Source organism: Chenopodium album, chromosome 9, assembly GCF_948465745.1.
Source record: "Chenopodium album chromosome 9, dcCheAlbu1.1, whole genome shotgun sequence".
Lineage (NCBI taxonomy): Eukaryota > Viridiplantae > Streptophyta > Magnoliopsida > Caryophyllales > Amaranthaceae > Chenopodium > Chenopodium album.
In genome coordinates, this window is record NC_137842.1 from 71,309,117 (window position 1) to 71,336,925 (window position 27,809).

The 27,809-nt window shown below is 38.5% G+C and overlaps 2 protein-coding genes across 2 annotated transcripts; one reads left to right on the plus strand and one right to left on the minus strand.

Annotated features, from left to right (window-relative positions):
- Positions 1 to 245: 245 nt before the first annotated feature.
- On the minus strand, positions 246 to 12,791 carry LOC145559150 (protein LAZ1-like). The gene is made up of 9 exons (XM_081620577.1): positions 12,456 to 12,791; positions 11,750 to 11,987; positions 11,604 to 11,660; positions 10,955 to 11,063; positions 10,282 to 10,466; positions 10,090 to 10,178; positions 1,968 to 2,229; positions 1,169 to 1,420; positions 246 to 1,049 (listed from the first exon to the last, which is right to left on the minus strand). The coding sequence occupies exons 2-9, from the start codon at positions 11,900 to 11,902 to the stop codon at positions 693 to 695; spliced, it is 1,464 nt and encodes a 487-aa protein (XP_081476703.1). The 5' UTR covers positions 11,903 to 11,987; positions 12,456 to 12,791; the 3' UTR covers positions 246 to 692.
- Positions 12,792 to 16,118: 3,327 nt separating this feature from the next.
- On the plus strand, positions 16,119 to 27,340 carry LOC145559151 (histone-lysine N-methyltransferase ATXR7-like). The gene is made up of 20 exons (XM_081620578.1): positions 16,119 to 16,191; positions 16,422 to 16,624; positions 16,747 to 17,746; positions 17,881 to 18,003; positions 18,116 to 18,424; positions 18,542 to 18,907; positions 19,064 to 19,186; positions 19,293 to 19,604; positions 19,715 to 20,080; positions 20,176 to 20,421; positions 20,577 to 21,230; positions 21,404 to 21,752; positions 21,834 to 21,989; positions 22,867 to 23,279; positions 23,356 to 23,478; positions 23,676 to 23,756; positions 25,107 to 25,160; positions 25,261 to 25,412; positions 25,889 to 25,941; positions 27,057 to 27,340. Exons 2-19 carry the CDS (start codon positions 16,443 to 16,445, stop codon positions 25,908 to 25,910), a joined length of 5,031 nt encoding a protein of 1,676 aa, XP_081476704.1. The 5' UTR covers positions 16,119 to 16,191; positions 16,422 to 16,442; the 3' UTR covers positions 25,911 to 25,941; positions 27,057 to 27,340.
- The last annotated feature ends 469 nt before the right edge of the window (positions 27,341 to 27,809 follow it).

Below are 27,809 nucleotides of genomic sequence, written 5' to 3' on the forward strand. Positions count from 1 at the left end.
TGAATTCTTAACAAAATAAAGTTGCTTGATCTTGAACCAACCTAAAAGCCAATAAATTACAAGTTAATTAGCAATCCAACCCAATCCAAATAAGCCTATTATATTTACTTTGCAAAAATCGGTAATCATCAGTTAAAACCCAGCAATTCAGCATGGGTTAGTTTTTTTTTTTTATTAAAAGCCGCAGCAAGGCTAATTTATATACAGGCAAAAGTTCATGCATGTTGGCTGTAAATTGCCTAAGATAGTTCAAACAATTGGGCAATATATTTATCATATACACAGTCAAATGTCAGGTATCTGAGGCACTGTGATTCAAAACTCAGAAGTGCCAGATTCGGTACCCAAAAGGTTTATGGAAGCTCTATACATCATATACTTTTCACACCCCTCCATAACACAGCAAAAGGAAGGGAACAAAAAGAGAAGCCAGTATAACATGCAGTCTTGTAATACCACTGCAATATATTAGCCAAGGGCTCTGACACAAGAATGTAGTGAATAAACCATCATGTAGAGACTTATCTCCAACGCTGAGTTTTCGTCCATGACTAAGCTAACAAGATGGAAATAATGAGGCTTCAAAATGGAGCATAAATCACGGACATCAAGCACAGTGCAAATTTGCGATGTTTTACACATGATACTCAACATCCTTTTGTGCATTCTTCAGAGTTCAAAAGTTTTCTTAACTACTCTTTAACGACCCATCTACGACCATGAATCATGTATCCCCCGTAGCTTTGATCACTACTGCTCTCACCACCACTTTCACTTGCATAACCTGATTTTTTACGGTGCTTCTGCTTTCTTCCCTTTAAGGCTCCACTGTCACTGATGCTACCATTTAGAAGTGGGTCATCAATACCACGAATCTCTCTCCTTGGAGGTGAAGAAGTGATGCAGCTGTCATCCTTTGTTTTTCTCTTATCTTTGTCACGCTTTTTAATATTCTGAGAGATCTTATGTATTTTCTCATTGAACTTGGTGATTCCCTTCTCCATAGGTTCCACGGTATGATTAACAGTAAACTTTAAATCTTTAACAATCTAAAAAGCAAACAATAAGTTAGATGCTGGTGTGCACAAGGCGAAAAGTATAAAACAGAGATTCAAAGGTTTAGCCAGTAAAACTTATAATCCCACAAGATATGATGAAGGATGCTTACATATCCACCACCACCGAGAAAGACATCCCGGACACTTTGCCCAAGGGTCATCCCACTCTTATTAGAATGGTCAGCTTGTGGAAGACGCACTTTTGTGGGTCGTTCGCTATCCCGAACCTCATCAGGATCTACAGGACAGTCAGCTGAGACGTAGTCTCCAAGAACAGCAACATTCCCAGAAAAAAGGTCTCCCATTAATTCATATGGTTTTGCTGGAAACACATACAGATGAACCACAGAGGCAATACCCATCTGCACTGGTTGAACATTTAAAATTATTAAACTTCAGAATATAAAGAAATACTTATCAGCATGAACTTTATGGACAAAGTTTAAAAGCACGATAAATGCATGATCATGCAAGATGGACACAAGTTTAAAATCTTTCAAAGATGTTTAAGGAGTCTCGACAATATTTGAACTTTAGATTCCGATAAAGTGACACAGAAGAATCCCTGATGAATTCCAAGGCTGGTCATGAACCTTTTGCACTTTAGAATCAAAGGTCTAATGAAAGCACCCCTTTGCAATTTTATACATTAATACATACATCTACACAATACAAGCTACTTTACCCTGCCTAAGGCAGAATCTCAGATAGAGCAAATTTGAGTATTGGTTTGGTATGATATGATATGATATATTCTTCAATCGACTCCGAGTCTCCGACCATATAAATTTTGAATCAGAAACTAAAGCGACAACATGGTCAGGAGCAGATGGTTATTGTGCTTGTAATGGGGATTGATAACACGATGCAGCAACCAAAATAGCTACTTCCAATGAATACAACAAGTACCTCTATGCAAATAATAAAGTCCTGGACACTGGATTTAAACTGCAATGCTTGAGCTATGGGGCTTTTAAACAGGCCAAGATCATAGAGAATAGCAATGGCAATCCCTTGCCACCATGTCAGAAATACAATAGACTTGAATGTCAGAAATTTGGCCAGTGGTTGTATTTGCGCCAATTCATCCTTCGCAACTGTATAGAATTGCACCAAGCAATACAAGGCCCATGTCTGACTGAAATTCAGGACTACTGCCATGTAAGGATACCTACAAAACAGAAGATTACCTGAACTGTAAAGTGAAGAAGGTGAAAGAAAAGTTCAGTAATACAATGCAGAATCTGAAGTGATAGAAAGGTTTACGGCAATGTAAAAGAACTTAAGTAAATTAATGAACAAGTACACACACACCTCCACGATAACATAGGATTAGAAAACGTTCAGGAATTAGTTTACAAACAAATATAAGAAAATAGAAAGATCATATTCCTGACAAGCTATATCATCCTTGATCCCTGAAAATCATCTCAGCTTATTGTTAAGAAGTCGTACAAAAGGTTTTCTCAGCCCTATTGTTGCTGCTGCTTGAAAGAGGCTGCAGTATATCAACAAAGCTAGTCCTAAAAGCAACAGCTTCTTGTTGGCTATATTTCATAGAAAAGCAGCTTAAGACAGACTTGCTCTAAGAAGTTTCCTGCAGAATATCTATGTTTTTTTTGTGGAGCTGAAGTGGTATGCATTGAACATCTTTCTTTCAATGTACATATTTTCCTGAAGAGTGGATCAGTAATTCAGTATTCTGGATACTTTGAGAGTTTGCAGGGGAGTAGCAGTTTTTGACCTGAAGTTGAAGCAAAAAAAATACTACTCTGTAGTGGGAAGAAGCAGATTGTAGGAAATTTTCACTGTATTTCTCAGAAGCTATGAGATATGGATGCAGAGAACAAGCAACTTTCTGAAGGAAGCTAATTAAGCAAATCACAGTACAGGTTGTAATTCTATCATTTATAGGGTGGCATGTAGATATTCCGATGTAATGAGAGATTATATGTTTGTACTAGTTGAGTAAGTTTAGTGCTTCAAATGAAGAATTCTTTTACCTCGACATTCCTAGAGACAAAGTAGTTAGAAGACTGATGCATAAAGCCTAATCCAGGTGAATTATGATGTTTGATAGATGGCGCTTGTACTTAAATTCTTTACTTGCCAATATCTCAGCTTAAACTATCCTAGAAAATACTTTAAAAGGCCTTAATCCACTATTTACCCTTGCCCAATATCTTATCTGGTTACAAATTATACTTTTACAACAAATTTTGACTTAGACACGCAAAGATATGTAACGGATACATTAATCAAGGGCAATGGGCTGATTACTTATGCAAGAAGGAGGAGCAGAGGTCAGCAAAATGGAATGTCAGTACAAGGACAGCAGGGCAATCACCTAGCAGCAGGGCAGCCTCCAGTTTGTGAGGAGCAGTGACAGCTGCAACAACTTTTGTTGTTTTCTCTTTTTGGCAGTTTATGTGTATATAACAAAGGGAGGGTAGGATGTACTAGGTAGGCAAGATCATTGTAATTCCTAGGACTAGAGAGTGGTGCCCTAAAGGTGCTAACCCAGAGATTAGTAGCCTAAAGCTACCCTTATGCTTGTTATTTTCCTTTCAAATTAATCAAAGAGCTGCCTACTTTCCCCAAGAACTGACCTTTATTGCTTAAATCAATATTAATACAAACTAACACTAAGCAGCTTGTTACAAGTGGTATCAGAGCGGCGGTCCTGCACCTGTAGGTACCGGAAACCACCACCTCACTCTCTGTGTTTCAAAAAAAAAAAAAAAAAAAAAAAAAAAAAAAAAAAAAAAAAAAAAAGAGAAGAAATGGTTATCTCAGCATCACAAAGGTGCGACACCTTGGATGAACAAATGGCAGGGGTGCAAAACCAGTTAGCCACCTTGGAAGCGACTATGAAAACGCAAGAAGAAACCCTCAAGAAATCATTGGAGGAGGCCGTTCAGAAGATGGACAACCAATTTGAGCTACTCCGGCAGCAGCAAGAGACCCAAACGGCGGCGAACACGACTACGCAGGCCCAGTTCTTCGAGGAGCTCAGGAACTTGGTAAATCAGAGGAACCAGGAACAGGGGCAGGGGTTTACTCTGGGCTCACGCAACTGGAACGACCGGAACGGCGGTGGAGACCACCATTGGAAGCCGCGCAAGCTGGATATGCCTCTATTTGAAGGAGCGGACCCCGACGGCTGGATCCTCAAGGGGGAGAAGTATTTTCTTCACTACCACCTCACGGAAGATCAGAAGCTCCAGGCGGCGGTGTCAGCCTTAGAGGGGGATGCCCTGCGGTGGTTTCAGTGGGAAAATAGGAGGCGGCCGATACCCAGCTGGGAGAGTATGAAGGCGCGTGTTTTGCGGCAGTTTCGGCCAACCCACGCCGGTAGCCTCCACGAGCAATGGCTAGCGGCACGACAGGAAACCACCGTGATGGACTATCGCAAAAAGTTCATCGATCTCTCAGCACCACTAGAGGATGTACCCGAAACTATAATGATAGCTCATTTTATAAATGGGCTTAAGGAGGAGATTAAAGCTGACGTGAGGTTAATGAACCCCTTTAACCTAGAACAAGCTATGGAGGTCGCGGGTCGGGTTGAAGAAAGAAATCGGGTCGGAGCGCTCAAACGGGCACCCACATACTTCGGGGCGGGCAAATCAATCGCAAGCGGATCCGGATCCTCGGGATCCAAACCCCCAACAAGCACGGGCTTGGCCCAAACATATGGAACACCCTCTCAGCAAGCATCGACCTTCAAAGGGTGGCCCAAGGCTCCCAACGGATCCCAGGCATCGGTGAATTTTCCCAGACCCGCCGCATCTTCAACCGCCAAGTTCGGCGAACCACGGCGGCTCACGGAGTTTGAACACCAAGAACGCAAAGCCAAGGGGCTTTGTTTCAGGTGCGACGAGCGCTGGAGCGTCGGCCACCGCTGCCGAAACAAGGAGATGAGCGTGCTCTTGCTCGGAGAAGTCGAAGACGCGGATGCTGGGCCGTCCAAACCACCTGAGCTCGACTCGAGTAACGAGGAGGTGGCAGCTGAGGCCACTTTCTGCTCGCTGGTGGGTCTATCAAGCCCACACACCATGAAGTTGGAGGGCAAGGTGGGCCCGAAACCGGTGGTGATTTTGGTGGACCCAGGAGCCACCCATAATTTTATCTCCGACGTCCTAGTGGTGGAGGTGGGGGTTCCGGTGGAGGGTAAACAGGAATTTGGGGTTTCCTTGGGAAACGGTGATGTAATCGTGGGCAAAGGGCGGTGTAAGGGGGTTAGGGTGGTCCTTAAGGGTGGGTTTGTGGTGGTGGATAATTTTCTGCCTCTCAAGCTTGGAAGTGCTGATTTGATTTTAGGCATAGAGTGGTTGGAGAAGCTTGGGACAGTCACACATAACTGGAAAACCCATGTCATGAGTTTTTCGGTGGCGGGGCAGAAGGTGACATTGGTGGGTAACCCCGCCTTGGAGCGCACTAAGGTGTCCCTCCGAGCAATGATTCGTGCGCTGCAGCATGAAGGTGGAGGGCTTTGGGTTGAAATCAACCAAGTCGAAGCTAAGTCAAGTGTGAGTGACAAGAACACTTCCACCACCTTGCTGCCAGGTTGGTTAGAGGAGGTAATAGGGCAGTTTCTGGAAGTCTTTACCGAACCCAAAGGACTACCACCCAAGAGGGGCCACGAGCACGCGATCGTCTTAAAGGAAGGGAGTAATCCGGTGAGCGTAAGACCCTACCGTTACCCTCAATTCCAAAAAGATGAAATTTAGAAGATGATAAGGGAGATGTTGGCAGCCGGAATAATTAAACCATCGGTTAGCCCTTTTTCTAGCCCGATCTTGTTGGTGAGGAAGAAGGACGGTTCGTGGCGCTTTTGTGTTGATTACCGTGCCTTGAACCGAGAGACAATTCCCGATAAATATCCCATTCCTATCATAGACGAGCTTTTAGATGAGCTCCATGGGGCGGCCATTTTCTCTAAACTCGACCTCAAATCCGGATATCACCAAATCTTAGTGAGGGAGGAGGACACCCACAAGACGGCTTTCCGAACCCATGAGGGTCACTACGAGTTTTTAGTGATGCCTTTTGGGCTCACTAATGCCCCCGCCACCTTCCAAGCCTTAATGAATGAGGTTTTTAGGCCATATTTGCGGAAGTTCGTGCTAGTCTTCTTCGATGACATCTTGATTTATAGCCCCAACTTGGAGAGTCATCGAGAGCACATGAGAATAGTCTTGGCTTTGCTCAAGGAGCATAGTTTGGTGGTCAACTTCAAGAAGTGTGAGTTCGGGCAGCCGCAAGTAGCTTACTTGGGTCACGTGGTGTCCAAGAATGGGGTAGCAATGGATATGGAGAAAGTCAAGGCTATGGTTGAATGGCCTACGCCTAAAAATTTGAAGGAGTTGCGAGGATTCTTGGGGCTAACGGGTTACTACCGCAAATTCATCAAAGGGTACGCCCAAATAGCAAGACCCTTGACCGAGCAATTGAAGAGGGATAGTTTTGGGTGGACACCCGAAGCTACTAAAGCCTTGGAGCAGCTCAAGGCTGCCATGGTGGCTGCCCCCGTGTTGGTAATGCCCAATTTCAGCAAGCTGTAATGCCCAATTTCAGCAAGCTCTTCGTGGTTGAGGCCGATGCCTCGGGTTATGGCCTAGGTGCGGTGTTGATGCAAGATTCGAAACCCATAGCATTTTTCAGCAAGTTGTTAGGGCCCAAATCACAAGCAAAAGCCACCTATGAGAAAGAATTGATGGCATTTGTCTTGCCATTGTCAAGTGGCGACATTATTTGTTGGGTCGTCACTTTGTGGTAAGGACGGATCAACAAAGTTTGAAGTACTTGATGGAGCAACGCGAAGTGGGAGGGGACTATCAAAAATGGGTGCGCAAGTTGTTGGGGTTTGACTTCGAAATTCAATTCAAACCGGGGGCTAGTAATAGAGTGGCGGATGCACTCTCTAGGAGAGGTGCAATAGAACACGAGTTGGCTGCCATGACATTCACTCAAGGTATCAAGTGGGAGGAGTTGGAAGGTGAAATTGAAGCGGATTCACTGCTGGGAAAAATAGCAGCAGCCCTTAAGGAAGGAGAAGGGAAGTATGTGGGGTATACATGGGAAGAAGGGAGGCTTTTGTTCAAGGGAAGAGTGGCCATACCTAAATCGTCCACATTGATTCCTAAACTTTTGAGGGAGTATCACGATAGCCCAATTGGGGGGCATCAAGGAGAGACTAAAACATACTTGAGGATCGCCTCAGAATGGTATTGGATTGGGATGAGAAAAGACATTGGAGATCATGTGCGACGTTGCCCCATATGCCAACGAGCAAAGCATTCACAATTGCAACCCGCGGGTCTTCTACAACCCCTACCGATCCCCGAAGCCATATGGGAGGATATCTCCATGGACTTCGTCGAAGGGCTTCCAAATTCATTAGGGATGGACTCTATCTTGGTTGTGGTGGATAGGCTCTCCAAATATGCACATTTTGTGGGTCTTAAACACCCATATAGCGCAGCTACTGTGGCTGCCACGTTTGTCAAGGAGGTAGTCAAACTTCACGGGTTCCCTAGCTCTATAGTATCGGATCGAGATCGCATTTTTATGAGCGTTTTTTGGCGAGAGTTATTCAAGCTACAAGGCACGGAGTTGAAGAGAAGCACCTCATACCACCCTCAAACCGATGGACAAACCGAAATTGTCAATAAAACCTTGGAGGCGTATCTTAGGTGCTTTGTGAATGGGCAGCCTAAATCATGGGGTAAATGGTTACATTGGGCGGAATATGCTTACAACACCGCTCACCATGAGTCCATCGGGTTCACCCCTTTTCGAGTAGTCTATGGGAGAGATCCACCAAGACTAATTAAGGTGGGTAAAGGGCAAACTCCAGTTGACAGTTTGGAAGTGTGGCTACAAGAGAGAGGTTGGGTGCTCGAAGATTTGCAAATGAATTTGCTCCGTGCTCAGCAAAGGATGAAAGCTAACGCTGATTTAAGGAGAAGAGAGGAGGAGTTCCAATTAGGGGATTATGTCTATCTTAAGCTTCAACCTTATAGGCAAAAATCTCTTACTAAGAGGCCTAATGAGAAGCTAGCCCCGCGTTTTTATGGTCCATTTTTGGTGGTGCAACGCGTGGGACAGGTGGCCTACAAGTTGGACCTGCCTGATTCATGTCGAGTGCACCCTGTCTTCCACGTTTCTCAGCTGAAGAGAGCAATTGGCAGCCAACTGATGAACCCCACCATACCCACCCAGTTGACAGAAGAGCTAGAGCTCCAGGCAGAACCTGAGCTGGTGCTTGATGTCAGGAAATCCAGCAGCTCCCCCACGGAGTCAGAAGTGCTGATCAAGTGGGAGAACTTACCAAGGCTTGAGGCCACTTGGGAGGAGGCTTCTCTCATCAAGGAACGTTTTCCTTCCTTTCACCTTGAGGACAAGGTGAGTCTTCTAGGGGGAGGGAATGTAACGGATACATTAATCAAGGGCAATGGGCTGATTACTTATGCAAGAAGGAGGAGCAGAGGTCAGCAAAATGGAATGTCAGTACAAGGACAGCAGGGCAATCACCTAGCAGCAGGGCAGCCTCCAGTTTGTGAGGAGCAGTGACAGCTGCAACAACTTTTGTTGTTTTCTCTTTTTGGCAGTTTATGTGTATATAACAAAGGGAGGGTAGGATGTACTAGGTAGGCAAGATCATTGTAATTCCTAGGACTAGAGAGTGGTGCCCTAAAGGTGCTAACCCAGAGATTAGTAGCCTAAAGCTACCCTTATGCTTGTTATTTTCCTTTCAAATTAATCAAAGAGCTGCCTACTTTCCCCAAGAACTGACCTTTATTGCTTAAATCAATATTAATACAAACTAACACTAAGCAGCTTGTTACAAGATACTCCTACATAGACACAGAACCGCAAGCTTGAGCAAAGTATTGATCCTAAAAACTGGGAGAATATAAAGCAGTTCCAAAATACAAAAAAGAGCATGCATAGTATTGCATACAGAATAGAGACAGTGTAACAAATAAGAGCAAACTCCAACTCATCCTGCTTTTCATGGTTCCATAAAATCCAGAGCAAAGTAAATGTGCTAATAAATTCAAAAGTCAAGCAAGCATATTAATGGGTATTCTTATAACAAATGGCCACATGCGAAGTTTCCTAGAGCATGTGTGAGTGTGGAAACTAGTCATGCAGTATAAAGATTTGCTGATTTGTGGAGCAGATTGTCAGCCTTGTAAGCAATTATAGTAGTTAATAACCACATGAGAGGGAACCTCATTGTTATAGTGCCAACCAATCAATCAAAGCCTTAATCCCATAAGTGGGGTCGGCTACATGAATTAAAAGTGATTATTCCTCCACCACCCCTTACGATCAAATACCTTATTCTCATGCAAATCCATATGCTTCATATCCTTCCTAACTCCTTCCAACCAAGTCATTTTCGGTCTCCCTCTACCTCGTTTAACCTCTCCATGATCCCACTCTTCCACTCATTAACCAAAAATCATTTAAGCTGTCTTAAGAAAAAGTTTTCACCATATTAAGTCAGAAAGCTTAGCAACAAAAATTTATTGGTCAAACTCTTTGGATCAGCATAATTCATGGCTAACTTTGGTAAATAAATATGGTTCCCTTCATGAGAGAAAACACAAATTAGCAGCTGCAAACTTTATATTTGTAAATATTAGCCTCAGTACAACTGAATCAACAGCCCTCATCTAAAGCTAAAAAAAGCTGCAGTACCAGCATGTTTCATCACATTAGACAGCAAATACGCACTTTTCTACAGGTGAAAGCCAGTCAAAGTAGCTGCATAAGAAAAGTGAAAAGCAATGACATGACATTTAAGAGACAGTCTTGAAAAAGAAATGAATTAACATGAAAAAATATAAGTGTATTATGGTGATACAGTTTAATGCAACAATGTAGGTTTACAAAAACATGTAAAGCAAAGAATATAACAACGTCATTCATACAAAAGCCTAATGGATATAGAAAGGCAGGTTAAAAAAAACACACACACATATTTCATTCTAACACATGTTATTATCTTCCTTACCCACAAGTCAACTTGAAGTCCCCATCACAATATACACCGTAGGCTTCAAGAATTACCGCTATTATAGCAGTCAATGATTTAATAATCATCTGCAAAGAAAAAAAAAAAAAAAAAAGAAAGGAAAGGTTATCACTCTCCTGATGACACAGAGCAAGCAAATGACAAGCAGAAAATAGAGGTTTTCAAACATACATACTGAACAATTCCGATCTTAACCACTTGGTACAACCATTGACCAAGTTTCCATGGCTTAAAGAAAAGATTCATAGGAAAATGATGCTTAACAATTCCCTTTTCGGAACCATGCTCCAACAAGGGCACTTTCGAAGCTCCACGTCCTTCCCTTTCCAAGAATTCAATTGTTCTCTCTTCACCGCCTGCAGAAAATTATAGTACTTTAGTGAGCTAACGAACAATTATGCATGTATTTCAAAATTTTCGCACTTCTTACTTCCTACATACTCAGACAAGTAAATTCTACACAAATTTGAGATGTTGACACCAGCTTAGCAAGAATCTGAGAAACAGCTCTAACTAGAGACGTTCATAATCTCTGGTAACCAACTTATCACTAGACTAGCTTAACTTATACGCACAAAGGGAAATCACACGCGTGTATATTCAGAAAAGCATATTAAAATAGGCAAAAATATCAGCATAAAAACATTGAATAAGTTTTTTAAATGAAAAACAGTATATATGAGCCACCATCAGCAACAGATGGAATCAGTGGATGTTGGCTACAACCTCCAGTTATACATTTCTCCAAGGTAAAGCACACAAAAGGAAAAAGCAATAGTAAACTATAATGGTCAAAGAAGTCAGCAGACTTACTCTAAAACTTAACACATAAAACAAAACTTACCCAAACATGCCACGAGGTACCTTCCAAAGCAATACATCGCAAAAGATTCATAACAATCACGTAATATCTCAATGTCAACACTTATTGATGGCTTCATCAATGAAACAAACTGCATGAATATATGTAGAGCAAGTCAGAAGAATAGTGGTAATAGAAACTCGGAGAGATTATAAATTTCAATAATGAATCTCAGCAAAATCCCTTCAAAGTTGAAACCTGTAAACCAGCACCCCATATCATTCGGTACCCCAGCCCCCAAGTATGCCACATATATATTTTTGTTCTTTTTCTCTTTATTTTCAGGGGTAAAGTACCAAGCTTGTACATATAGGAATCTAAGGACCCAGATGATCAATATAAATCACTGGCAAAAATTGCATACCAGTTGGAGCTCATAAGGCAAGCACAATAAGGAAAAAAAAAAAGAGGCAAATGACTGCTAAAATTTATCAGTCTGCCTATGCAAAAACACTAGAGAACTCATCGGTATTGGTCCTGTTGGAGCTCGAATTATTAGTTCTTTTTTATCAGCCAAAGGGGTTTCATATGTTTACTGTTTTTTTTTTTTTTTTTTTTTTTTTTGTAATAAGCATTAATCAAGACATTGACAGTTTTATCACACAAAAGTTCACCCATTGTTGGACCTTACCGATTCAATAGAATAGCATGGTACCATTAAGATGACTCCAATCAGAAATTTTTGCTCCTAAATGCAATACCATACAAAAGGATTAGTTTCAACATGTGAAGGTAAAATATATAAGGAGATACAAATTGAAGAGATTGAGATCAAACCTCTGGATTCTTATATGTAGAAAGGTGCTCGAAGACAAGGTATAATGAAAGACATAGGGTCAAAATCACAAAGGCGCCCGCAATAAGAACAGCCCATGGAGGAGCAGTATATGCTGGATCGAATTGTAGAATCGTATGAAAATTTGTCCTCATCAGTATATTTTACTTGCAGCAAGAACTTCAGCAATTTCAGACAAAACTAGCATAATGATCAATGTAACTCCATACAGATTCGCCCCTGCCCAAGCACATTACCAAACCCTAATCAAAACTTTAAGCACCAAAACTTTCCCACAACTCTCAGTCAACTACAACATAATTCCAATTTCCCAAACCCCCTAGTCAACAATTACACGGAAGATTCCCTAGCATATTTCAGTCAAACGATCAATTGAAAACCATAAACCCTGAATTTGTCAAACAACCCCAGACAAAAAAAGAAGAAAATTACCTTGTCTATAAAGATTTTACCATAAAGAACCAATCTTTACATATAAACTGCATAATCTTCTCAACCCAGTAACCAAATTCAAACCTCTTCAAGTAACCCCACCCCAAAAAAATCATCCCATATTAGTTCAATCAAATACAACATTGAAGGGTAAAATATGAACAGAAAGAACTATGATATACAAATAAATAATCAAAAATTAAATATCAATGCAATAAGTTTAAAAATCAGCAAAAGGGTAAGACATAAACTTACCCAAATCGAAGAAAATTGAAATTCAGATGATAGAAAATAACAGTGAAGATCGATGATTGCGGTTGACCGGATCGATGATAGAGTGTCCTTCAAAGATAATGATGGCGCGAATAAATAAAATATGCTCAAAACAAATTAATTAAAGGGGTTTAATTAGTTTTATAGCTTTGAAGTTTATCCCCAATAAACCCAGTTCAAGGATGTGCTGAATATGCTAAATTGCTAATGCATCATCAACTGGTTGGTGAGAAGAGAGGTTGGAAGACTTGGAACCATACTTTTGGAGAGTTTTGTGAAAACTTTTTTCCCAAGTGAATTGCTTAACACCGCCTACAAAAATGATCATCACCGCCAACATTCGATATAAATGGACAATCGTACCCTTATTACTTCCACCCCTTATCCTCCCGGCGACCCACAATTCCTTCTGATCGGCGATGACCACCACCACCCTGATCGGCGACCCACCATACCCTCCTCTATGACAACCCACCACCTTCCCTCGCCGGCGGGAAGGTGGTGGTTTAATATATATATATATTTTTTTCGCCGGCGGGAAGGTGGTGGTTTAATATATATATATATTTTTTTTTATTTCAGGCAACCGCGGTATGAAATTTTTTCTGTTGAGGCGTATGCACCATGCTTGGTGCATCCAGTGTTCTTTAAAAAAAGGCGGAATGAACATTTAGCTATTCAGTAAAGATTATATAGTTGTTTTGTAAAAAACATATATCTATTTTATAAAGAACATCCAGTTTTATATTTTTTTTGTAAATCTAAAGAACATTTGTAATATTAGTAAAGAACATGATAATATTAAAGAACATTATTCATATAGTAAATGTACATTTGTTATAATGTACATTTGGTATAAATGATCATGTATGTATATGAAAATGTACATTTTACTGTATTATAATGTACATTGTATTATATTCTAATGAACATATATGTTATAATGTTGGTTACATGTTTTATGTACATTGTATTATTTGCATCATATAAGTATATGAAAAAAGAACATTTTACTGTATTTTAATGTACATTGTATTATTTGGATCTACAACTTTTTCTAAATTTGTCTATTTGCTTGCTTTCTTCTTCCAAAATATATTAATCGGTTGATCTTCTTCAAGAATTTCATTTTATTTCTCAATGCAACAACACAATTATATCAAAATCGCAATTAATTTTCAATAAAATCAAATATTACAATTTTCAATCATATAAAAAACAAACACTCAAACTCAAAATAAACAAGTATAAATGTCAAATAAACAAGTATAAATGTCGGATTTGGTCTTACTTTTCGTTTTTATTTGTCATCTTGAACAATTTTGGGCTCAAAATTTCAAATTTCTTGAAATTTTGTTTGAGGAATTTAAATGGGTTTGAAGTTTTGTTTGGAGAGAGAAAGTGAACTTTTGGTAAAAAAAATTTAAAATGATTTGTAATTAATGTATGGTAAAAAAAAATTAATTATAGTACTATTTATCTATTTCATTATACAAAATTTCTTTTAAAAAAAATATATATACAAAATTGTTGCATAAAAAACTGATGTACATTACAAATGAACACTATGTTCTTTTATGTATATGTCCATGTACATTATAAATGACTACTATGTTCTTTTTTATGACCATGTTCATCAGTATATATCTGAATGTTCATTCCGCCTTTTTGTATTTTGGAGCGGATGCACCATGTGGATCGTGCATCCGCCTCCACGAACCAACTATTAACCGCGGTAGCCGGTTTTGGGTTCCGGTTATCACGCACGGTAACCGATTTTGGGCTACGGTTACCGTGCACCTTAAACGATTCCATGGTAACCGGAGCCCAAAACCGGTTATCGTGCTCGGTAACCGGTTTTGAGCTCCGGTTGGTACGGTTGTCAAAAAAAAAAAACACCACCTTTCTGCCAAAGAGGGAAGGTGGTGGGTCATCTTTGAGGGGGATGTGGTAGGTCGCCGGTCATGATGGTTGTTGTGGTGGTCGTCGTCGCCGGTCAGTGTGGTGGTGGTGTTAGTCATCAATTGGGATGGTGGTGTCAAGGTGTTAGTGATTGGTGGCAAGAGGGAAGATAGTGGTGAAGAACTAAGGGTGTGGTTGTTAATTCACACTAAATGTTGGCAGTTTTGATCATTTTAGATGGTGGTATATAACACCCCCTTTCCTAATTGTACCTTATTCTAATTTTTACAATATCCCATTTCACCAAAAAAAAAATGTACTCTTTAAAAAAAAAAAATTAAATAAATAAATAAAATAAGTGCATAAAATCTATCTTGAATAGTGTGGAACAAGGCTATCTATGTCAACTAGAAATGTGGTGGATTAAGTTCTATAAAAAAAAAATGTAAAACAAGGCTAATGTCAAATACATTATACATGTCCTTAGATTATTGCTTTCAATTTCCACACGTTTTTCGAAATTTCAATAAAGCTTAAATGTCTAACTCTTTTAGGTGAAATATGTATGGAGATTGGAGATGAGTATTAAATGTTTATTTGTCTTTGAAACTTTTTATTTATTTATTTATAAATAATATTTAATGGAAATCAGTGTGTCTTGTGTGCGGCTGACCACACCATGTAGCTACTTGTAAAATAACAATGTAACCCCTATAAAACTGACTCAGTAACCCTTGTAATACTGACCAAGTAACCCTTATAACACTGACGAAGTAACCCCTGCAAAACTGAATGAATAACCTTATAACACTAACGAAGCAACCCTTATAATGGATGGTCACACCATGTGGTCAGCCACATATAAGACTTTGTGATACAGTATTAATAACCGAAGGTTAAAAAATATAATAAAACAAAAAAAAAAAAACAATTTCAAACTCAATAAACTCCAAACTAATCACTAGCAAATTCTCTACATTATATAGTAAAAATATGCACATAATAGGCATAAATGAAAATTATATGAATCATGAAAGTGCTTGCTTCATAGCCCTATATTACAACTTTTTTTTTTTTTTTTTTTTTTTTTTTTTTTTTTTTTTTGACACGTATTACAACTAACTAGTTAATGTTCGAGCTATACTCGGGTTTTTTCAATTAATACATAGTTGGATTATTTTTATGCATAACATGAAAAATAAAATTTGTATATTGAGTTACTTAGTCGTCAAAAACTGGAATTATGAATATGTAACAAACTTTTTTTTTTTTGGTTAAATTCAATCAATTTGAAATAGGATTATGTATGTGAAAATTTTAATTTTTTTATCTTAGTTATTATCTTGATAAAATTATTATTTATTTTCTTATGAAAAAAAATGACAAAAAAAAAAGGTTTTAGGAGGGAAATTTTTTAATAATGTCAGCGATTGTTATTTTGGTATTAATTAATTACATAAATTATAGATTCAGAAAAAATAATTTAAGTTAGTAAATGGGGCCTTATACCTCATAATCATAAAAATTCATAACATCATTACCAAATAAAAAAAAATAATAAAATCAAAAGCACATACAAAAACCAATCTCCCACCATCAGATGATTGATATGCAAATCTAACCGTCCATTTCACCAGCTGTACAAAAATCAACGCCTGAGAATCGATATTATTTCCATAATAATTCCATTTTATCTGAAATATCTTCCTTATTTTTTTGTCGTCTAATTCTCAGACCATTAACCTGCAGAAAACAAGGGATTCTCTTCTTCGTCGTAGTCTTCTTCTTCCACGTTCCTTCTTTCATCTTCAACAAGGTAACCTCTTTTTCTCTCTCCTAAAATTAGGGTTTCCTCTTATTGAATTGAATCTGATTTCTGCGATTCGTCAAAATTCTTACTTTATGTTAATTAGGTTATTATCTTCATTGTCGATTTGCATATAATTATGCAATTTTCTTGTTGATTTAACTTCAGGCGATGGATCTTTGAGCTCGATTTAACCTAATTCTATCTTTTTTGTTGTTGTTGTTGATTTTGTTTATCAGAGGATTTTTTTTGGTAAGATAATGGTATCTTCTACGCATTTGTTCGATCCAGTAAAGTATCGTCGTAAACCGGAATTTGATTTGTTATCTGCGAAGAGGCTAAAAGTTTCAGCTTCTGATTGCGTTGATTCTTTATCATATTTTGAGTCGGATTATTATGACGACGAATTTATCAATTGTGGAATTTCAGCATCACCTGATCGGTATGAATTTGGTGTAATTTGTTGTTTTTCGTTGTATTGTTAATGAAGCTAATGATTTTTAAACAGTTAAAATCGTTACCGTAGTTTATTGTAATTGAATCAATTCATCAATCTTTTTGCAGTTTATCATCTTCTTGTGATTTAGATGGTCAAATTCCGTCAAGCTCGAACTTAGAGAGGAGTTGCCAAGTGAATGGCAACACAGATGCTGCTATTCCTGCATCAGGTGCTGCGGGAGTTTCGTATCCCGCCAAGAACGATGATATGTGTGGATTGTCAGAATTTGTGACTGGATGGATGTATCTTAATGAGCAGGGTCAGATGTGTGGACCTTATATTCAGCAGCAATTGTTTGAGGGCTTGACAACGGGTTTTTTGCCTGAAGAGCTTTCGATTTACCCTATTCAGAATGGGACATTACTGAATCCTGTGCAATTGAAGCTCTTTAAACAGTATCCTGATCATGTTGCCACAGGATTTACGTATCTTGGCAGAGCTACGTCTAATGTGTCCATGACAACAGATTGCCGTGTTGCTGTTGGGCAAGATGCTCCTTCAGCTGATGATCAACAGAGCCATGTCCAGCAGCATGACTTTGATGTGACAGGTTCAGACTCTAAATTAGCTGCAGGGGTTGCATTGGTTCAGCAGGATGCCGCCCCTCCTGCATCTGGAGCTGCTGAAATTCCGTACCTCGCCAAGAACGTTGATAGGTGTGGGAATTTCGTGTCTGGATGGATGTATCTTAATGAGCAGGGTCAGATGTGTGGGCCTTATATACAGCAGCAATTGTTTGAGGGCTTGACAACGGGTTATTTGCCTGATGAGCTTCCTGTTTACCCAATCCTGAATGGTGCATTACTAAATCCTGTGCAATTGAAATTCTTCAAGCTATATCCTGATCATGTTGCCACAGGATTTACCTTTCTTGGCAGAGCTACTCCCTATGCGTCCATGACCACAAATTGCCATGTTGCTACTGGGCAAGATATCCCTAAAAGTACTGGTTCAGCTTTGCTTAATTATGATCACCAGAATCATGTCCAACAGACCTATCACAACTCTGATGTCTCAGTTTCAGACTCAAAATTAGCCCCAGGGATTGCGCTGGTTCAGCAGCAGGTATATCCATCCTGGCCTTGGGTTGTAGTTTAAGGATGGTGATTCAGTAGGTGTCTTATCATTGTCCTCTAACCTGTAATCTTTTTCGATTGTCTAATGATTTTATTAAAAAAAAATTTGTTGTTGTTTTGAAGTCTCTTTCTTGGGAAGAAAAATGTTGGCTATTCCTGGACGGTTATGGGAGAGATATGGGGCCGCATTCTCTTTCAGAGCTTTACTATTGGCATCAATATGGTTATCTACACAGCTCAGTTATGGTAAGATGACTACTACTGCAAACTTGTGAGCATAATGCTCTCTCTTTTTTTTTTTTTTAAGTCTGCCAACAAGACATATCTTCTGATTTTTTACATTTCTTTTATTGTACAGATACGTCATATCGATAATAAATGTAGTCCTTTCAGTCTCCTGTCATTGATCAATGCATGGGGAAAAGATAGCTCTACCGTGACTGCATCTGAAAATGAAACTAGTTCGTTGGAGCTTATATCAGGAATATCAGAAGAAATTGGTTCACAACTGCATGATGGAATTATGAAGGCAACTCGTCGAATTGTTTTGGATGAGATCATTGGCAATGTCATTGTGGATTACGTTGCTACTAAGAAGGCTCAGAAACAGTTTAAAAATGGGAATAGTAGAGAGGATTTGAGAATTCGCTTGCCTGATTTTGATAAGGTAAAATCATGCTTCATTAGTTTCCTTAGAGAGTTACGTGCCTTGTTTGTGTAAGCTTTTTTTTTTTTTTTTTTTTTTTTTGCTAATTATTTTTGTTGTGGGACTTTGTTTTGATAGGGTGAAACTAATATTGGGGAAAGGAATAATTCTGCTTCACATGCTGCATCAACTTCTTGCTATGATGATGCTTCAACTTCATTAAATTCAGCCAAGGAAATTATTGAGGAGCCTTGCAGCATCCAATGCGTGAAATCTGTTGGCAGCATTGAAAATTTTCAAGGAGCCAATAAAGCCATTAGCCAAGCGCTTTTAGACTATTGTATGCAGGTTCTGTGGAATGCTGTTTTCTATGAACCTGTAGCAAATTATGTACATACTTGGAGAAAAAACAAACGCTGGTCACATACTAGTGCTGAAGGAGCTGCTGCTTTGGACAGAGAATTGACTGGTTTCCAGATGACTGCAGAAATGGATAATAAAATTGTAAGTTTGTTCGATGGAAAACTTCGCTATCAAATTATAGTTTGAGGATAGTGGTGATTCAGTAGGCATCCTACTGATGTCCTTTTAAGTATTTTTTTTAAACTTCTTTCTTTGAACTATTTATCTCATGATTGTCTTTAATTTCTATTTTCAAAGTCTCTTTCCTGGGAAGAAAAATGTTGGCTACTCCTGGATGGTTATGGGAGAGGCTCCGGGCCACATTCCCTTTCAGAAATTTACTTTTGGCATCAATATGGCTATCTACACAGCTCTGTCATGGTAAGAGGACTATCATCCCAAACTTGTTAGCTTAACGCTGTATATTTTTTTAGTAGTTTGCCAACATTACATATCATCTGAATTTGTGCATTTCCCATATGTACAGATACATCATACCGATAATAAATGTAGTCCTTTCACTCTTTTGTCATTGATCAATACATGGGGAATAAAGAGTTCTACAGTGACTGCATCTGAAAATGAAACCATCAGTTCATTAAAACATATATCAGGAATATCCGAAAAAATTGGGTCAAAATTGCATGATGGAATCATGAAGGCAGCTCGTCGATTTTTTTTGGACGAGATCATTGGCAATGTCATTGTGGATTATGTTGCTACCAAGAAGGCTCACAAACAGTTTAAGGATGAGAACAATAGAGAAGATTTGGAAATTGGCATGCTTGATACTAAAAGGGTATGATTATGCCTCATTAGTTTCCTTTGAAATTTATTTGTCTTATTTGTGTAATCTCTTTATTTATCTATTTTTGCTAATAATGTTGTTGTGGGACTTCGGTTTGACAGAATGAAATTAATGTTGGGGAAAGGAACAGATCTGCTTTACATGCTCCATCAGCTTTCTGTTATGGCGATTCTTCAACTTCATTTGATTCAGCTAAAAAAATACCTGAGGAGCCTTCCCAAGCTCAATGCATGAAATCTGTTGGCTATATTGAAAATTTTAAAGGTGCCAATAAAGCCATTAGCCAAGCGCTTTTTGACTATAGTATGCAGGTTTTGTGGAATGCTGTTTTCTATGAACCTGTAGGAAATTATGCACACATTTGGAGAAAAAACAAGCGCTGGTCACATAACCGCACTGAAGGAGCAGCTGCTGTTGACGGAGAACTGACTGGTTTACAGAAGACTTCAGAAGTGGAAACTGAAATAGTAAGTTTGTTTGAGTTTGACAAACAAAGATGTCCAAATTCCTTCTTTCAAAATCTAGGTTAAGCATTGATTTTATTGCTACCTGTGCTGTGCAGAGAGATTTGGATGTACCTTCAGATGAGCCTGATTCTAATTTCATCTCCCAGTCTTGTTTAAGAGAAGATAAGTTGTCCAATCCCAGCATCCAGCATCAGGATGAAGACAGAGAAAGGACAATTGCAAGGGTAGAAGAGGAACTTTTTATGTTTGCCAAGACATCCACCGATGATTTCGTGAAGATTACTGTTGAAGAGGAAGTGTTTAAAGTTAATAAGTGTTTGAAGGATAATGGCACATACGAGGTACTGATATGTTGAACTGGATGGAAAATGTCCGTTCATGCTCCCCCCCTCCCCCCCCCCCCCCCCCCCCCCCCCCCCCCTGAAAAATATAAAACCCCCTTGTTTCATTATGTATTCTTTTCTTTTAAGACAAGTTTAAATTTGTTGTCCTCTAGGTTCCTGTTGAAGATTCAGGAGAATTGTGCAAAGACACTGATATTGGAGATGCTGCTTCAAAGATGGAAGGGCTGAAATCTAGACACATTTGCCTTGATGAATCTCCGATCCTTTCACAAGGGACTGGTTCATTAGATCAGCCTGCTTTGTACCCGCACATGGATTCTTCATCGGATTTTATTGGAACTGGCTCCAGTAGTGTATGTGCACCTGCTAGCACTACACTCAATGATTGTATAACTGAAGAACTGCTGGCCCCTGGAATATGTGGTTTGAAAATGGAGTCAGGGGTTCAGGACTTGCAAGAATCCTTGCTCAATAATTCAGAGATTCCTATTGAGGCAATGAGATCTTGTCCATCTGAATTTATAGGAAATGTTTTTGAGAGATCGGGTATGCCTATGTGCAGTACGGTTGATCACAGAACTAATGTGCCCCTGTTACCTGGATCAGGGTGTGAAATCAAAGATGTGGTTTCATCAAGCATCTCCGACTCCCAATTATTAGGTTTAGGTGAGGGTACTCTTATGCAGAAAAAATTCATGGCCTTGGCATTATGCCAGCAAAAGCTGCATGATGAAGTGCTAAGAGGATGGATGTCCTCTCTTCACGATGATATGCATCTTCTGCTGAAGCAACGTGATATAGTTCAGGTAATTTTTTTTGCAGCTCCCAGGTACTCACAGGTTAAGTGAGCTATCCCTTGGCCCCTGAGCTGGGAAGATAAGTTTCTTTTATATGATTTTTGCTGTAGGCCATGTGTGTAATATTTTTAATGATTTGATTTGGTTTATTGCCTGGATTTTTCATTTTGTATTTGCTGCAGGAGGAAGTCATTATCGAGCCTGCTTCCATAGAGCCTGAGCTTGACCTTCTTATGGAAAGATCAAAGAGTTGTTACAGTTCAGGCCCATCTGAAGTTTCAGTTGTTGAAGAGTTTACTTATTCACGGAGAAAGAAAGTGGCGAAATCAGTAGCTGAGCCAGGCTCTCCACCTTTACGGGATTTTAAGCTCCGTCATCGATCACCAAGGAAGTTTAGAAAACCAGTAAATTTAAAGAATGTTTCTGGCTCAGAAGCTCTAGGCATTGGAAATGTGAAGCAGAAGGCTAAAGGAGTGGGCCGGAGAAAAACAGGATTATCTAATCTGCAATGTGTTCCTGATCCTTCTCTGAGTATGTTTTCAGTTTTTATGAATAGTATTATGTTACATCCTCACACACAGCTGGTTTATTATTAACCAATTCTCTCAATAGGCACTATTGCTGTGGATGATCTGAAATTTGAAGTTCAAAGGGCTCCAAGCATTGAAGCAGATTTTGATGTTAATGAAGAGCTTAGCGGCTGCAGCAGCATCAGTGACAGTGCCAAAAAGGATACATCTGCCGATCATTCCCAAAGGATAAAAAATTGTGAGTGAAATGTTGTTGAATTTTTTTGTGTTGTTATAAGCAAAGGTTTTGGTTTCTTTATAAAAGTTTCCTTGTTAAATATTGCAGTTGGATAATTGTGCAATTTTCTTGTTTAATATTCAGTCACATGTTAACATATAAGCTGAATTTTGGTTCAAAGAGCTGGTTTTGTGTGGAGGCCCATTAAAAGAGTAGTAGGGGAAAACTTACAAAGGATTAAATTATAAAGTTCAATATGGGACATCTAAATGTAGTAGTTTGGGGAGAAATATGTGAAGGACAGGGTATTTCTGTAACATTTTAGAAAGGTTTATTTGGTTTGGGGGGGGGGGGGGGGTGCTTGGACCTAGCATTTTGCAGCACAATTTCACCATCAATTTCATTGGAGGTAGATCTCAGAGTTGGAGTGTGGGCTGAGGATTTGGACGGTTAATATTAAGTGTTGCAAAGGTTTGTGGGATGAGTAGTAATGTCAGACATGAAGGTAAAATTCTTGTCATTTCATCTCGGAGTGATAAGTGATGGCTAAGCAGGTAGCTGGTTCATAGTATTTGGTGCCATTTCAAATTCATTGATAATTAATATCTACCCCCAATCCTGTTCATTTTTGTAAAGCGCATCTTGATTGGTCATTTTTTGTGCTCATGGTGTAAGGTAGTTCTGGTCACAGCAACTGCTCTATGCATAGTTATTGAACTCCTTTTTAGCAAAATGGATGATAGAAAAGTTAGCTTAATATTACCATTGCCTTCTCTTTGAGTTATTTGTGCAAAAACTACAATATTCCTGTATAATGGTGTCTTGTGAAGTTGTGATCTTGTTATTACTTTATTATGAAATTGATGTTTAATCATTTTCAACTGTTCTTTGTGTGCAGCTTCAACATCGTCTAAGATGAAGAGAAAGATTGTGGTTGGTGAATTACCATCGCTTCCATCAAAAGCTCTGAAGGTTCAGGATGCTGACACAAAGCAAGCGGCCGTCAAAATGGCTAAAAAGACCAAGTTGAGCAAGTCCAAGGTGCTGAGTTCCTGTCCTGTGTCTATTGGATGTGCTCGATCTTCAATTGATGGCTGGGAATGGCATAAATGGTCCTTACATGCAAGGCCTTCGGAAAGAGCTCGTGTCAGAGGAATTCAAATAACCACCATGCAACGTTGTACTTCTGATATTAGTGGTTCAAAGCCATCACGCGTAAAGGGGATCTCTGCTAGGACCAACAGAGTAAAAATGCGGAACCTACTTGCAGCAGTTGAGGGTGCTGAGCTATTAAAGGCTTCTCAATTGAAGGTAACATCAAAGCATTTTATTTTCACCGTGTTTTGCTTCTACTAGCTTTTGTTATTAAAGCAAGGTCCTATTGCAGGCCAGGAAAAAGCGTCTGCGTTTCCAGCGGAGTAAGATTCACGACTGGGGTCTTGTTGCTCTAGAACCAATTGAAGCAGATGATTTTGTCATTGAATATGTTGGGGAACTAATTCGTCCTCGGGTATGTGCCATCTCTGCTCTGCTCTGCTCCCCTCCCTTTTAATTTATAACACTGTTGCACTTTGAGATATTGTATTTTTCATTCTATTTTGTCCAATGCTGATACGGATCTTGGCCAGAAAGAGTAGGAAGCAATTTCTTCTCTGATTTTCAGGGTTGTCATTTTCCTTTTTAAGCGTTGGTGTTTTGTTTGTGCAGATATCTGATATCCGGGAACGCCAATATGAGAAGATGGGTATTGGCAGCAGTTATCTTTTCAGATTGGATGATGGCTATGTGGTGAGTAAATTTTGATGACTTCATCTTTTGTAACTGAAGTTGAATGATTCTGTTACTTCATAGGCTTTTAAAAATGATGTGAAGCTTTTTGCTGCATTTTAGACACTAGTTTAATGGTAAGCAGGCTTATCTATTATCAACTTCAAGAAATGGACCTCAATTGCTGATGTTACAGATTAAATGGAGAATGTACATGTATGTTTAAATAGAATGCCTTCTCATTGGACTCCCTGAATTTTATGTTGTTCTGGTTTTTGACTGATGCAGTATGGCTCAGTTGGAGGCTTCTTTAACGCATTTATCTAGATCTTTCTATTATTGCAGTTGATACTCAAACTTGCTGTCTTTCATGCTTGAGTTGATATTTTAGAGTTACAGTTTTGTGACTTTATCTTCCAGCATGTGCTTACATTATGTAGCCAATCTAATATGATTTGTATGATTTATCAAATTACTCAAAATTGATTGAGGTTATGAATGCAATGCTTTGCCATGCATCCAAGAGTAAAATACTACAATCATCATGAATCTTGTTGATGGATCATTAAGTCCCTTGCCATACATATCTTTGTAAATTATTATCCTTTGCTAGCCTAGTTTGCCATTTATACCTATGCTTGTTTCAGAAAATTGTGGTGCTTAATTGTGCTCATGTTTGCATACTTCTGAATGAAGCGTTATGTCTTAGGAAACCCAAGCACTGTTTAAACTAGTGATTAGCTGTGGGGTAGAACCATTTATTTATATCTTTGTGGGCTAAGACAGCAGGAACTGTTTATAGTTAGTTTAGAAATTGATCAGGACTGGGCTAATTTGTGCTCTGTATTTGTTGCTTTCAGGACTGCGTGTTCTCTGTTTTACCTTCTGCTTGGTGTATAAATATAAGTTTTTCTTTTCTAACTAGCTTGACGTCTACACTCTCCACTTCATCTTCTCTTAAACCCTTGAGTGCTGAACTATGCTTATGATGCGTGTTTTCAAATGAAATCTAATAAACTAATGAAATGGAATGGTATGTACATACTACTTATGGTGTAGACGTTCTTGATTTTGTTTACCTTAGTGCTTTTTGACGTGAGGCATTAAGACGAGTTGTTCTAACAAGATTCTAGAACTATGATGTCTATGGTTCATTCTTGAGATAGTGTTGGATTCAGCACTATGTGTTATTATTATAATTCAAATGATCAACTGATTATCTTTTCTTGCTCTTTGGCTATGTGTTAGGTGTTCCACTTTGAAGTTTGAATGATATTTTGACAGAATGTTCTCTGTACTAAACATATTTTTTGTTGTGTGGTGGAAAGCAAAGGCACTTATCTTGATCTGTTGTCCCTGAAATGTGTGCAGGTTGATGCTACTAAACGTGGCGGTGTTGCTAGATTCATAAACCATTCATGTGAGGTAGACATTGATGAGTTGAACTTCACTGGATAATTTTCCAAAGTTTTATTTAATTTTTATTTTTTTACTAACTGATTGTGAAACCTACTCATTTCTACAGCCTAATTGTTACACCAAAATTATAAGCGTCGAGAGCCAAAAGAGGATATTTATATATGCAAAACGACATATATCTGCTGGTGAAGAGATCACGTATAATTACAAATTTCCTCTTGAGGACAAAAAAATCCCCTGTAATTGTGGTTCTAAAAGGTGAGTTGTGGACAAAAATTGGTGTAAATTAGTCTGCTGAATTTTGTCATTTGGGCTTTTAAGTGTTTGAACATGTATCATCTTTTATCTTTTGAGTTGATTGATTCTACTTATAATGCATGACATTGCATTGGGTAATTGCTACTTTTTCTTAGCCCCTACTTTTTGTATTGTATTTTCTATATTGGTAATCTGTCTGGTGCTAGTAATCTGACATTTTTTTGAGTCTTTTTAAAATCATGTTCATCTTCCATATTCTTTTGGGTGTGTTTATATCTTTCCTACCTGATATTTGAGAAATCTATATTTTTTCAGATTAGGCATTACATGTTAATTTGTTGAAATATTCTATATCCAACAATATGAGAGAAATGAATTCCTTTCTCATTTTTAAGATATTCCGAACATTTAAGATGTGACTTTTCCATTGGTTCTCACACTAATTTCTAGATCCCTATTTTCCCTCCTATTTTCAGGTGTCGTGGTTCAATGAACTAGAAAGGGATTGGAGGCTCATGTTGCATTGCAGGTACTGTAAATTGCAACTTGTTTGTGTTTGCAAAGTCGTGTGAGTTTATGACTGCTCTCATGTTGTCATTATCCTCCTCTTGTGTTATTTTGTTTGAAGCTTCTACTTCTATCAATATTTATGATTCTCAATGAAATACTGTTGTTTGCTAATTTAAGACCAATCTGACCTGGGGTTGGTTGTTATCTTTGTTTTTCTTATTTATTAGTAAGAATTTTGTTTCCTTTTAGCTTTTGCATACTTCACGAATATTTGAGAAACTAGTGAAAAAGTTAGACATGAATTAGGGATCTGTAATCTTAACATGAAGAAAACAAATTAAGGGCACATTAGGGAATATAATGGGGGAATGCAGCAACTACAATATAAAGAAAAGCACCCTATATCTTTTAAAGCCTGAACATGATTTCAAACAGTAAAACTTAAATAGAGCATCATTTGAAGATATCGCCTAGATAGAAGTTACTTGCACATCTGTCCTGTGACCCCATGTTCTAGGCATATGTTTAACCTTATTAATTCACTTGATTGTGTCGCTAATTTGGTAAAAGATGTTAAAGTTACCGCTAGAAAATGTCTTCTGCAAAAGTCGCATCCTGCTTTCTTGTTTCATTGTGTACTGTGCTTATAGTTGGTTATTTAGTGAACACTTGCAAAGCATTTTGCTTGTCTCTTTCTCCTGACATATAATACTTATACCTTATTTAAAATTTTTGTAGAACAGTTGCTCAAAGCTGGAGATAACAATAAAATTCTGGAAATTTCTGTTGGTTAATTATTTTTTTTTTTTTTTTTTTGAAACATCTGTTGGTTATTTTCAAAGTGACTTTTTTTTTTTTTTCAACAATAATGAAGTTTCATGAGTCATGACTGCTATGAGGGATATTTACAAGACAATATCACCTGTGTTTTTGGAAGTTCAGGATTATTTTAGATGTAAAATAAGTTTGGGGGATTTTGGATTATGGGCTGTAACCTGTAGGGTTACTGGAGGTGATTGATCTCTATTTCCTGTTCCCTTGTGATATTGTGCTGTTATTTGAGATGTGATTTAACATATGGTGACTTCCTTGTATAACAATTTCATGTTAACACGTATTTCATATTTCTTTCAGGATTTGAATTGCAATGCCTATTGAGAGCCATATGACTTAATATATCATTTTTATCCAACATTAAGAGCTGAGTCATGTGCACTCTTGTAGATAGTCTCTCAACTGCAGATGAGTTTCTACCCTTGGAAACTGTAATGAGTTTATCCACTTTATTGTTTTCTTCACTTATAGTTACATGACATTCTCGGGAAAATTATAATCATTTTTGTATAGAGTACATACCTCCCTAATTCTTTCAATATCAAACGGTAAATGGTAATAATAAAAACAGTAATTCATACCTATCTCCCAGTTTAATTCCAATTTTTCTTTATAGCATTTTTGGTCTTTCTCATTTCTAATTACGTGGCTTAATATGTCGCATTCTGTACAATTATATGATACTTTAGAAGAGAGAAAAGAGAGGGGGAGGACATGGCTTGAATATGTTGCATAGTCTGTAGAGAGAGAGAGAGAGAGAGAGAGAGAGAGAGAGAGAGAGAGAGAGAGGAGGGGGGGGGGGGGGGAGGGGAGGGTGTCATGCAACTGAACGACGCATATATTACATTTGGTAACGTAGGTGGTGGCCATGTGTACCAATGACTTACCAATACATTTTTTTTTCAGAGCCTAACATTATGTTTCTGAGAATTTTAAAACTTTACCTGCTAGCTGGAGAATGGGTTCTGCTGCGTTCTTGTAATATGTTTGTAGACCGTGCAAAAAGTGGTTGTGTTTTGTAATGGTCAGTAATTGGCGTTGTTTGGAAGATGG

Excerpts from the sequence above, each read along its gene's own strand:
- LOC145559150 (XM_081620577.1), bottom strand. The coding sequence starts at position 11,902 with ATGAGGACAAATTTTCATACGATTCTACAATTCGATCCAGCATATACT. Across the intron at positions 11,661-11,749 it reads CTACATATAAGAATCCAGAG|GAGCAAAAATTTCTGATTGG; the intron begins GTTTGATCTCAA and ends TATTGCATTTAG. Across the intron at positions 2,230-10,089 it reads GACTTCAAGTTGACTTGTGG|GTATCCTTACATGGCAGTAG; the intron begins GTAAGGAAGATA and ends TCTGTTTTGTAG.
- LOC145559151 (XM_081620578.1), top strand. The coding sequence starts at position 16,443 with ATGGTATCTTCTACGCATTTGTTCGATCCAGTAAAGTATCGTCGTAAA. Across the intron at positions 19,605-19,714 it reads GCATGCTTGATACTAAAAGG|AATGAAATTAATGTTGGGGA; the intron begins GTATGATTATGC and ends TCGGTTTGACAG. Across the intron at positions 21,231-21,403 it reads AGCAACGTGATATAGTTCAG|GAGGAAGTCATTATCGAGCC; the intron begins GTAATTTTTTTT and ends TATTTGCTGCAG.